General features: G+C 46.4%; 1 protein-coding gene across 1 annotated transcript in view; it reads right to left on the bottom strand.

The window, feature by feature from the left end:
- The window catches only part of LOC144158639 (uncharacterized), an 89,700-nt gene extending 76,553 nt beyond the window's left edge, over window positions 1-13,147 (bottom strand). The window contains exons 1-5 of the mRNA XM_077689670.1: window positions 13,021-13,147; window positions 12,788-12,936; window positions 11,928-12,007; window positions 10,722-10,813; window positions 5,309-5,420 (exon numbers count right to left, since the gene is read on the bottom strand). Coding sequence (XP_077545796.1) covers window positions 5,309-5,420; window positions 10,722-10,813; window positions 11,928-12,007; window positions 12,788-12,872 — 369 coding nt within the window. The 5' untranslated portion in view covers window positions 12,873-12,936; window positions 13,021-13,147. The remainder of the gene's footprint in view (window positions 1-5,308; window positions 5,421-10,721; window positions 10,814-11,927; window positions 12,008-12,787; window positions 12,937-13,020) is intronic.
- Window positions 13,148-13,208: the final 61 nt, after the last annotated feature.

Consider the following 13,208-nt stretch of genomic DNA (forward strand, 5'->3'; position numbering starts at 1 on the left):
TCGTGTCAACCCCGAGCGGTGGCGCTCGCGTGCCCCGCCCGAGCGCTTTTTCGCCTCGGGTTGCGGCGGGTAGGCGTGCGTTGGGACAGTCTCCGAGGGGCTACAGTTATTTTTTCGTGTAAAAACCGTTGATAATGCTATTAATGTACCAGGGTTTTTATGGGAAAGGTAGCTACGTCGTGTATTTACCGTTTGCTCATTTCTTCATCCCATTTGGCCAACCGAGCAGACCGCGCCGTGCTTTAGCGATTGAGCTCGCTATCATGCCGATATTTTTTCTTCGTTGTTTGATGATTTTGCTATCGTATTGTGTCAACTGAGTAAAGAGTGGCGTGCTTTAGGCTGGCCAGCATACGTCACTTCTGCTTTTTTTTCATTATTTTCTTGCTGATTTTTCGATCAAGATCTGCATACCGAGCAAACTGCGTCGTGCGTGCGCAAATGTTTCCCGTTTTCTTTTTTTAAATTTGACCCATGCAGCACACCTGACAGATGTCTTAAAACTTCAGTCAAGTCAACGAAAAGCGCGCAAATACAGGATTCGCAACCGCAATTTTCAGAAAAGCACCAAGTCACACGGCATAATTTTATTGCGCGATCATTTTAAAACTGCGCACTTTTCAGCGCAGTGAACACCTACAAACATAACATAATACATTATTTACATTTAATTATTTACATCTACATTACAAACAAAAATAACGAAGAGTATTTAAAGAAATGTGGTGCCTACTAGGCTCCTCCTGCAGTTTTACAAAGCAAGATCATGTAGCGGCTTAACTCCAAGTAGCGTGCACCCGCCCTCTTTTTAGCTCTTGAGCGGTTGATCGACTTTACAAAAAAGTGCAAACGGGTGGTTACATAAAAGGCTGTCACCTAGGCTGCAAGTGATTTGGAGTGCTGATCACACCCAACAGCACACCGCTGTTTTTGTTTGATGATTGCCAACACATCTATGACACTATCGTGGTGCAGCTCGTGAGTGCTGAAGCAGCTTGTGAAAATATTCTCCAACTGCTCGATGAATCTGTAAAGGCGACCATGGGGGTAAAGCAAACCTCCATTATCCCGAAGCCCTGTGTACTCAGCTGCACCTAGCCTCAAAACGGCGTCTTTTCCTGTGAGTAACAGTGCACAGCATTCCTCACACTCTGTCTTGAGGACAGTTTTCTTGGCAACGTACCCGCAGTCATAGAAGATTATACCTCTTGTCGCTTTTTGCAATGATGCATGCAGCGTGGTCTGAACTTATATCGGGCTGCTGCTGAATGTGAAGTTCCGCCACAGACAAGTGCGTGTGCGTGCGCGTGCGTGCGTGCGTGTGCGCGCGCGTTGTGTGCGTCCGTGCGCGCGCGCGCGTGTGTGTGTGTGTGTGTGTGTGTGTGTGTGTGTGTGTGTGTGTGTGTGTGTGTGTGTGTTCGCACGTGCGTGCGTGCGTGCGTGCCTGCGTGTGTGTGTGTATGTGTGCAAGTGTGCCTGCGCGCACACACACACGCACGCACACACGCGCGCGCACACACACACACACACACACACACACACACACACACATTTAAATAAGCCTGAGCCCGCCAGACTGTTTCTAAATATCAGCCCGCGTCCGACAGAGTATGCCCGAAAAAAATCGGCCTTTTCAATCTAGAGCGAATATATACACAGATATATCGCATTTAATTTTCTTAAACTTGGACCGAGCTTTGTACAACACACACACACATTTATATATATATATATATATATATATATATATATATATATATATATATATATATATATATATATATATATATATATATATATATATATCCTAACATAGAAAATATTTTGTGAGTATAGTATCAGCGAGAGATATTTTTAACGGCGCCGCAGTGACCTCGCACTTTGATCTTTTTTGTTTTTCATTTAAGCTAAATGATCAATGCGGAAACATTTTAGCATCAACCATCACGAAGACACTGCATGCATGCGCTCGGGCAAGCACGTCCCAAAATATTTTTTGTTGAAGCCCGAGCCTGGCCCGGGCCCGAGCAAATGCGTGCTACCTGGCCCGGGCCCTTGCAGTGCACTCACACACGATACGTTTTAAAAACTTCACTCAAGTCAGCCAAAAGCATCAACATTCGCAACCGTCCGTAGTTCTAGGAAAAGCGCCACATGGCACACTTTATCGCGCGATCATTTTAAAAGTGCACAGTTCATTGGAACGCTGGTTACCATTAACATAAAATAATTACCGCTTTAGAAATGCACGAGTTCATGAAATGTGCTGCCCACGTCTTGCAGACGTAAGATAATTATCAACAGTTAGGAACTCAACAAATAAAAGCAGGGTAAAACAAATCGCAAATATAAAATATTTCTAGCAATCACATAAATTTATTCGGGGTGCAGTCCCACCCCACAATACCGCACAATCCTTTCAAACTGCATGAGCCATGGCCCTTCTGCAATTAGAGACCGTCGCACGCATAACACCCTGTCCGTATTACCAATAAAAGACAAAATCAAGAACACTCAAGGATCAGTGCAGTGTCTGCAAGGCTCCTCTTGTAATTACACACAAAAAAGACCATGTGCCGCGGTTAAAAAACGTCAAAACACAGCGTGAATCACCGAACAGCAGCATAGCGGCACGCCGATCAACGCGCGCCGCTTCGGGATCTCCTCGGGCGGTGCACACCAGCGCCACGCGCGGCGGTTAACACGTTTCGCTTCAAGCGCGCCGTGGGGAGCAGCCGCCGCTTTTTCCACTACCCAAATATTCTAGTTCACTCTACTTCGTTGTGATTTCCGCACACAACGTTTTTCTCGTGCGCATTTCGCGATGTCACGTCGGACTTTAAGCGGCGGGTGATCCTGTTTGCTGAGAACTTGAACAACTGCGCCGCTCAGCGAGAGTTAGTCGTTAATGAAAAGCTGATCAGGGGATGGCGGAAACAGCGGGACGAACTTTTTGCTTGTAGGGGACTGCGTCGTGCGTTTCGTGGTGGGAGGCACGATGCTCTCGAGAAAAAACTCCGGCTGCACGTGGAAGAGAAGCGTGCGAAAGGACACCGAGTGTCCTGCGAAGATATTCAGACCAAAGCTCAACAGTTAGCGCTGCGAGGCGGGATTGGCCGTTCAGCCTTCTAAGCCAGTCGGGGGCGGGGGTGGGTAATGAACTGCGGCGCATGCGGCGCAAGTTCCGACGACGACGCATTGTGTGGCTCCGACCAGTGAGGTGACCGCGTTGTAAATAAATGGGAGTTTTAAAAAGTTTCCTGAAGTTTTTTTCTTAAAAGTATGGGTCGACCTATAATCGAATATATTATTTTTTTTTTTCGGCGACTTCAATTTTTAGGGGGTCGACCTATATTCGTGCTCGACCTATTTTCGAATAAATACGGTAACTCCTTTCTCCCGTAAGCCACCATGGTCGGGACTTGGGGACAATTTCGTGCAGCGGTAACAAGCTATCACTCGAGCTACTTGCGCCCATAGAGTTTCTTACAGTATATGCTTGCGCCGGCCTGGGCCACTTCGCGGCCGTGGCCGCCGCCTGCACAGCGACCGTGCGGCTAGCTCAGTGAGCTTTTCGTGCCTCCGGCGCGTTTTCGCATCCAATGGTAATAAACAGTAATAGAAACAGAGTGCCTGGAATCGCTGTAGAACTTTGGTCGCGGCCAGCTGCCCGATTAGCTGACGAAATCACGGCGCCACCGCCGCCAACGATCGGGTCGTTCGTTCTCGAGAGCAGAAGCTCCACCCTCCGGCCCTCCGATTGGAGCGGCGAGCCGGGCGAGCCAGCTAAAAACGCCGGCAGTGCGGAAGCGGCAAACACAAACTCGTGACGTGTTTGGATGTTGTTTATTTACAATTGCGCGTGGTCCTCTGCTGGCTGCTCGGTTGCGTTTCGCACACTTTAAAATTGATTTTAAATATGTTCTAGGCTGTATTCGCCGCTGATATTTTGCAGGTGATGTATATGTGTTCCCACCAATCTATCTCCGAAGTTATCTCGCCTTCAAAATTTTGTGTCAGTGCCCCTTTAATGTTTGAACCATGCAACATGGGAAACACATTTCGTGTTTCAGTAGTCGTTTAATTAGCATTATTATTAGTTGGTTAGCAGGAGTAGTTCAAGCCTAGAAGTTAGAATTGATGTAAACGTGCATGTGATTGCAAAACAAAAAGAAACTGCTCCCCACATTTCATTCTCCACAACTTTGGGTATCTATTCATGTCTTGCTGGTAATCTTTTGTTGAATAGTTTTTTTCCTATTGTTCTCAAGAACAATTCAGAAAACTTTTTAATTAACTCGGAAACTGGTAACCTCACATCAAAGATAATTAGATAATTGAAATCAGCCTAAAAAAACTGAACACACCCATGAAGTTTCATCAAAATTGGTTGGAAAGAAAAAAAAAAGTTTCTAAGGTCAGTCTGTTAACTGTCAGGGGAACACTTGTCTTGAGGACATTTTTGTTATTTTTTAGCCTATGTGCTTGAGATTTGCACATTGAGTGTATTTTAACATCTTGAGCACAAATATGCAGTCAGTTTTCGTCTATGGGGTGTAAGTTTACAGTTGTGCACCATTTTAATGCACTCTATTTCGGGCAATTTTGTCATCATATACCTACGGGATACTCGAATAGCTGTTATCCCTTCGTGCTCTAGAAGGACCAGGATGTGCAACTATACTACAGCAGTAATTTCAGCATTGTTTCTGCAAATGCTGTAAACTTCATAAATGTCAGGTCATCAATTGCCAATGTTTTTGGAAAACTAATTGCGTAAAATCTTGTGCCAGGAAAAAGAAAATCTGTACTTTTCTGGTTTTATTACACTGTTCTGTTCACAAGCTTTCGAATGCAGAAAAAATTATACAAATCTGACCAATACAACCCAAGATATTGTACCCGACAGCTCAACTCGAGGGGAAAAAAATTGATTCTGAGAAAAAAGGGTACGAAGTTTGGAAACGGGCAAAAATGGTCATTTAGGCAACTTCAAAGGGTGACAGCTTTGTAAATACTCATGGTGCAGCTACGACATTTTGCAGGTACATTCTTTGGAACGTGTAGACTGCAAATAAAATAAATACAAGAAATTGACTTTTCGGAAAATTTTCAGTCCTCAAGACCAGTGTGCCCCCTTAATAAACTAAACAAATTTCTACGTTGTCTTCATGAACCCGTTGAACAACAATGTAGCAGGCAGCAGTATCAGCTGCCCAGGCTATCCCTTTGACCTGCAGGGCACGGTTCCAATACCCAAGTGCTAGCAATGCACGCACACCTGTTCCGCCCACGCGGTCAGACCCACCTTGACCGTCATGTCGTCCGAAGCCGTGGCGAGCGAGTGACCGTCCGGCGAGAAGTCGAGGGACCGCACGCCAGCCCCTATGTGTGCCCGCAGCACCCGGCTTTCATCCTTCCTGCACCAGCAACAGAGGGGAGAGAAACCCTGCCCATTCCTTGCCATCCACAAGTACTATGCAGCCCCCACCACAAGGCTGTTGGCGTACACATACAGCTTTGATTTCAACCAGCTTATACGAAAAAAAATTCTACATTTTTCAAGGATCTTCGAGTCTCTGTGCGGATTTTTAAAGGACCACAAGCTGTCAGTTGGAAATCGAAATAAGGACCGTGTCCAGTTTAATATAGAGGCTTGAAATGATAAGAAATTGTCGAACAATGTCAAATTTGCTGGAGCCAGCTTTGACCTCAATCAGCTGATACGGAAAGAATTCGGCAGTTTTCAAGGACCTTCGAGTCTCCCCGTGGATTTATAAGGACCACAGGCTGTCAGTTGGAAATCGAAATAAGAACCGTGTTCAGTTTAAAATAGAGGCTTGAAATGATAAGAAATCGTCGAACAATGTCAAATTTGCTGGAGCCAATGTTTCAGCAAGGGGACTTGCTTTAAGACAGGACCCTTGTTGAAATAATTCTGCCAGCTATATCTCCCTCTTCAACGATTTACCATAATGGTTTGTTACAGTTACATTTTCCAACACTTTTAGTGTGTTGCGAAATAGAAACTCTCGTTTGCTAAAGAAGATCAACCCAGCAACAAACACTCAGTCCTTACGTAACACCATACTGCTTTTGTGCTCGCAAACGAGAAAAATTAAAGAAATTCGAGAATATTCAAAGAGTAGTAAAAATTTCAAGGGTTTTAAGGACTTGAGAACAAGGTTTTCAAATTTAAGGGTTTTTCAAGACCTGGAAACGTGATACAAATACAATATGACCCCCCCCCCCCCCTCCCAAAACATTACACTGCTGACTTCCACCCATTCATGTCCTCTCTTCACAATGTGATTTCGTCACCACAGCCAACTTTGTCGGCATTTGTCTACTTCACACCCTGCAACTCAGTATGTTTTCTTGTAATCTCGAAATTCCACTGCTGCTGTCCATGCAGTCCGTCAAATGTTCATTCATCCATTCATTCATTCAATCAATCAATCAATCAATCAATCAATCAATCAATGATCAAATTTATTTAACAATTCCACTCTTTCACTTAATTTGCTTAGAAGTATACCTCACACAAATCTGGCCCATGATCCATTGTGTTACAGTTTTTATCCCTGATGATGCCTCAGCCAAATGTTGTCATCTTCAAGTTTTCAATGTCCGCGAGTCTTTTTTTATTTTCAGCGATGCTCACACTTGCCAGAAGCATGGCACGTGCCAAATGCTCCATGTGCAGACATCCCCTCACTCCCCCCTTCCATATTCCAACATACTTCATTACAAGAAACACAATAACTTGTAGGTAGTATCTTCGAGTGCTTTGTATTTTTTAACAAAATAGTTACTTCTTTTTTTTCCAGAGCAGCTATGAAGTAATTTTGCCCCTTTGTTACACAACATATCCTCCGTAATTTGTTTAATCTCACGGTAAAATGTAAGCAGTAGAAAGACTATGTTTAAACACTGTGGGGAATCTCAACTTTCATGCGAACCCCTTTCTGGCTGGCTGGCGTTGCACAACACGCCTTCCTCACGCGATGGGAGCCATACGGGAGGGCGTCCAGCAACCAGAGGGTTCGTTGTCGCCAGGGTGGAGGCGTTAACCCTTTTCCCCTCTGCCTTACCCGAGAACCAGTTCTTCCTCTGCACTAGCGCCCCCGTTTGGCGAGATCTGGTGGGATGCAGCATGACGGGAGGACAGTCTCTTGTCTTTGGGATGCGGGTAGTATGCGGACGTTTCAGCGCACTGGTCCAGACCAGGGGAGTGCGCCACAAAAGGGCAGTGAAGGCGAGCTCGGAGACTGCCGGTATTCCACCGGTGAGTCGAACCATCTCGACCTCTAGCGTTGTTTAATGCCTCGCTACCAATGTTACCGTTATGGCCTGCGATTAGCCTGTACGCAGTATATTTGATTTGCACATCGCAATAAATGCTGCCATTGGTGTTTTGCCCTTGTCACCTCCTGCCTTTGTCGGTCTCCGCAAGCAATGGACCCGCCCGCAGTTGGCGCTTGCAAGGCATGTTTGCTGAGCACAGATGGCGGAGTGGGGAATTACCCCACAACACACAAAAAAGTCACTAGTGTTGTTAATGCACTGCGTTCTGTACGCACACATGATGCAAAACAACTTCACACTGTCTTCCAGACACAAAGGCGAAGTTGGAAACACTGATGCAACTGGAGCGTATTAACAGAAAAACAGTTTTACTGTTGGCAAACAGTTGGCAAACGTGCCTCATCGCCTGCGTTGCGTCGGCGCGTTAAAGGGACACTGAAGTGATATGTAAACATTGCGGGATTACTAGCGCAAATTGTAGTCCGGAGTCCCCACGCCATGTTTCGACCACTCTAGGCGCGTTTACGCGATTTTATTTAGTAGAAAAACTAATTCGAAAATGCTGTCCTCCTCTCTTTACACTCGCCCATTTTCTGTGGCGTTTTCGTGTGACGTCAGGAGGGGATGAGCTGGCAATTGGCTGCGCCACGGCTGCGCTACTGCACGGCTCCCCGGCCGACAGAGTCAGTCGGCCCAGCGTTTCGTCCGCCGGCCGCCAGCTGGTCGTCGCAATCAAGGAGGTTAAAAAAAAATTGCTTGGTCGCAATTCGTTCGCTTAGTTGAAACGAAGCCAGGACACGTTTGTGAATGGAAGAATGTGCCTTTCTTTACTTGGTTTGTTTGTACACTGTATCTAGCTCCAAGTCAAGGTCGCTTCACACAAGCGCTGTACAAGCGCACATGCGACGCTTCGTTGACTGGTACGCCAGTACTCCCCAGTAGGAAAGTATAAGGCCTCTTGAAGGCGGGAGAAGAGTCAGCGAAGTCAATATAGGTACTAAGGAAATAAAATCAACTGATATTTTTACCGTACAGCGTAAAACTAGGGCGCGGGAAGCACTTTTTTGCGCTGGGCGAACAAGCACAGCGGTCAGCAGCACGACTACGCATCTGCGAACGCTTTTCCGTCTACGAAATGCAATTGCTAGACGTGAGCTACTGTGGAAACTCGGGCGACGCTTACTGCACGATCGCAGTACAACAAATAGTCACCTAAGCTGCTTGAAATGCCAAAACTAAATAAAAGTGTAAACCGGTTGTACAATATATACCCTATATTAACTAGGCCTCCGCGTCCCGCTCCGTGGCTCAGTTGTGTGGGGCGCTAGGTATGTAACCGCAAATGTTTTGCAAGTCACGAGTTCGAATCCCCGTGGGTACGTGCTTTTTTTTTTGCAAGTTAACTTTTTTGTTTTCCGCCGATGTTTTCTATACTGAGTTCACCTTTTTTTGGGCCGCAATGTTCATGGCTACACGAACTAGTTCACAAAACGCGCGCAGGCTGGCACTGGCGCGCTAGCGAGTTCTCGTTGGCGTGCTGTTGCAATAAGCACCGACTGCTTGCAGGCAGTGGGCACAGGCCAGAATGAACAGACCCTTGGCCTGGTGCGAACACGCTTTTTACGATACAGGCATGAGGGAGGCAAGCTCCAAATATGGGGGAAAAGCGCATGACATTTGGGCGTCTGCGGGTACGCGGAGGGCGTTCATGCACTGCGTAGGTCTCGGCTAGTGAATGCTACGACTACAAGCCGTCCTGGGTGGCTTATCTTGTGCATTTTACAGCCGACAACATGGCAGAAGCGCGGTACGATGATTACTGAGATATTGAGAATGCCCATCCAACAACGCCATCGGTTAAGTTTTACAAAACCGAAACCGAAACCGAAACTTGTGTGAGTGCTAACCTTGGGCATCGTCCAATCACGGCGCCCCTCCTCCCAACGTCACAACCTTAGTTGGTGCGGCCGCCGCAAACCGCGCATGGTAGTTTTTCTTCTTTCGCGCTTTGTAAAATAATTACCGATTTGTCAACCGGATAAACGATGAAAAGTGTGCTAATTTGAGCCAGTCTACGCAGTGCAAGCAAAAATGGGAGCTTGACAAATTCACTTCAGTGTCCCTTTAAACCCCACAATCAATCAATCAATCAATCAGCTGTTGGCAAACGTCGCAGGCTTGACTCTTTGACCAACCTAATGCAATTTTAAACGGCATTTGTGCCTGTAGAAGCTCGCAGAAAGTTCAGTCACCTTTTCTGTCTTTACAACTGTATGTGTGTTGATGTAAAAACAGATCTTCCTGACAGTGTTAAACCCCTATCAACACCATGCATGAGTCATGAATATTCCCTAGGAGCAATTTTTGCCCGATCAAATGCTTTCAAATTTAGTTCTCTTCCTAGAACTGTGGAGGATTGGAATTCACTGTTCTCTAACGTTTTCCATTCGAATGGTTTTCTTGATGAATTAGAGCAGCCCCTTCTTTCTTAACTTTAATTTTTCTGCTTTATTGTCGTCTCTTGTTTCGTACGGTTATGTTTGATGCACCCACTACTGCTGGGGCCAGCACGGTGGCCAGCTGTATTATGAAATAAAGTTAATAAACAGGTCCGTTTTCATTCCACTGCAAAACAAACAGGAAAGCGCTGCCGTCTACTATGATGGTAAAGTAAATAAATAGACCACAAAATGTGGTCACAAAATGTGGACTTCACTGAAAACGTGAACGTTACTGGGGAGCTACTGGGGTAAGAAATTTTTATATCAAAAGTGTTCCCATTCAGAGGTTAAACAGCAGAGCTGGAGAGCCACGAATGACTCATCGAGCTAGCATTACCCGGAAGTTGCCAGGACATACAGACAGTTGAAGGGGACGGGGAGACAAAATAGTACGACTTTATTCAATTATAAATAACTAGCCTTTCGTAGCTCATTCAGCTTCATTCCAGCCAAGAAAGATGTTTTTTTTTAGCCAAAAGAAAAAAAAAATGCAAGCAATATTAAAAAACTTCAAAATTTCATGCTACAGTGACGTAACATGGCCAGAAGTGATGTACTAGTACGGACAAAAAACACAGTTACCAGTGTGTGACTTGCACATTAGCATTCAAGTGATACCATCAAACAGAACTGGAGGTAACGCTACAATTGACCCCTTAAGTTTCTTGCCTGCGGCTCAGGTCAGTGGCCAGCAATTGCACAAAGAAAGTTCTCTGATGTCACACAGACATTGCTGCAAACCGTCTGGGGAGTCCCCACTGCTTCGCATGTTTTCTTCACATCTCAATCATTTCTTGGAAGTTCACAATAAAACTTGGCCCCACTGTTGCCGACAAAGAGCACTCCGCTTAACAAACCAAACTTGTATCTTGTCTTTGTGGACCCTTGAAGAAGTGAGTGACGGCGACTCACTTGTTGACCATCCAGAAGCGGACCGTGCCGTCGCGGGACGCAGACGCCAGCAGGCTTCCCGAGGGGGCAAAGCGCACTCCGCACACCTCGGCCTGCACGCGAGCAGCAGTCCAAAGAGGTCACACTACAGAACGCAATGCCCCCGACACAAAATCGACCCTTATTCAGCAGTGACCTGCGCAAGCTGCCGGTCTGGCGCCCCAGGTAAAACGAACAACCGGGTGCATTCCCAACTTGCTGTTTAGCATCTACGACTATTCACTGCTGCATCCTTGTATACTCGCTTTTTCAACATTTCCCAGTGAGTTTGTACATATACACACAGAAAAAAAAAAAAAAAAAAACGCCTTACATAACAAAGAAAGACTCCCCAAGCTGTGAGCACGTGGCTACCATGAGGCAGCCACACAGACAAAAACAAATGTAAAGAAAGCAGCACTTCGCTGGCGGCAGATTAGTCTTGGGAATATGCACCTGCTTCCGTGGCTTTCATGTGAATGGAACAAGTAGTGGGGGGTTGATTGATTATGAGCTTCAATGCACGCCGACGCTACACAGGTGATGAGGCGCCCATAATGGAGGGCTCCGGATTAATTTTGACCACCTAGGGATCTTTAACGTGCACTGAAATCTCCAACACATGGGCATTTTTGCTTTTCACCTCCACCAGAAAAGCGGCGGCGGCGGCCGGGAATTGAACCCGCATCCTTGGGCTCAGCAGCATAACGCCTTAGGCACTGAGCCAGCACGGTGGGTAGGGGGAGGTATTGGCCAACGGAAATGTTTTATGCACAAGTTTTTGATAGTGAGATATGTCCTGCGCTGACAGCTTAGTTCATTGTGGCGGCTGCTAGGAGGTCCAGTTTTGGGAGAAGGTCCACTTTTAGGCGCAGCAGCTACAGGGGAGAAAAAAAGGAAACACAGCCACTGCGACGAGAAATTAAACCTTTCCTGTCGTGGAGGCAAAGAGAATGAGGACACCTGTGCGTAAAACACAACTCAGCACATGGAAGAAGAACGCCACATGTCAGAAATTAACCTATGGACCAGGCCACTAGGGTGTGCTCGCTAGCCCACGTGTAGCTTGACACAGTAAGCGGTAATCTGAGACGTGCTGGAAGGTATGCTGAGTTAGTTCTCACTAGAGCAAGGCTAAGACTCCGTTTTGCGATAACAATAACAACAGCAAAGGCACATGACTCTCACCGTATGGCCCTCAAAGCGAAGTGCTCGCTTCGCTTCAGTCAGGTGCCACAGCATCACCGAGTGGTCGGCAGAACTGGCAGCTGGGAGTGAGCAGAAATGGAAAAAAGAAAAAAGAAATTTCACATATAAAGTCACAGGTAACAATACTGCTGCTGTTAGCCAGCAAACAAGACCCACCCCGGAGTGAAAGCCCTCGCAAGACATACGTGCAGCAACTGGGCCCTGGACTGAGGGCTTCTCTCGCTTTCAAGCGCGAACGTCTTGAAATGTTTCACCACCACCACCTTTTCCACGCAATCTCAATGATTGCGCATTGCCGACGTTTCTGAACCAATCTCGAATCTTGGGGCCCGGTTTCTTTGGCAAATTCATAAGGTTTGCCAAAGAAACCAGTCACATTACCTTCGTACGTGCGTGCGCGCATGCCGGAAGAACCAGATTTGAATGCGCATCGTTCCCACTGTTTAACGAATGTTCCCTTTTATTTCCTACTCATTTTTGTTCTTAGGAAAAATGGTGTTGCTGAATAATTTTGTGATTAAGGCGCAAGTTTTGGGGGGAACGCCGCCAACAGACTAACCGTGCATGCCAAAAGCCGAATTACAAAAAAACAAAAAAGTAAATAAACCTGTGCGAGCCCACAAACGAAGGCTTCGCAAATGAACGCACGGGTACGCGTGAAGTCAAAACTAATACTTTGACATCCCCAGAACCAGCAAACCTCAACGAGAATAAGCGGCTACAAGACACGCATTTTTACAGGGAAACTTTGACCCGCAGCGAGTTACTTCGCATAGGACCTTTAAAGAACGCGCGCTCAGCGTTCGAACGGACGCTCGATTCCACAGTAACGAACTTACCGAGTTGTTTGTCGTCTGGGCTGAAATGAATTCCAGTGACGCGGCCCTTGAAGCCCTTCAGCTCTCGACTGATCGCTGGTTCCATAGTAGACGCTGAAGTGCACGAACAAGCAACCGCCCGTGGGTGAACCAAGACGCAGCGAACGCAACTGCCGGGACGTAGTCAAAGAAAGTTGCGTCGAGCGTTAATTGAAAACCTAGAACTGTGTTTCAAACTTCTGCTTTTCACTAACGTCTATGATTGGCGACGCACGGCACGAAGTTTGCTGCAGGCTTTCAAAAACAGGCTAACGCTGAAGATAACCACCGGCCACCTGCGATTCAAATATGCCGGCCGCGATAAAGTATGACGCGAAAACAACAAAAATAAGAAAGTGACACAACTTGTAGGCAGCTTCTGTCGACTCGCGGCGGATAGCCA

The sequence above is a fragment of the Haemaphysalis longicornis genome, unplaced genomic scaffold (genome assembly GCF_048455015.1).
Source record: "Haemaphysalis longicornis isolate Haplotype H1 unplaced genomic scaffold, Haemaphysalis longicornis Haplotype H1 scaffold_10, whole genome shotgun sequence".
Classification (NCBI taxonomy): Eukaryota; Metazoa; Arthropoda; class Arachnida; order Ixodida; family Ixodidae; genus Haemaphysalis; species Haemaphysalis longicornis.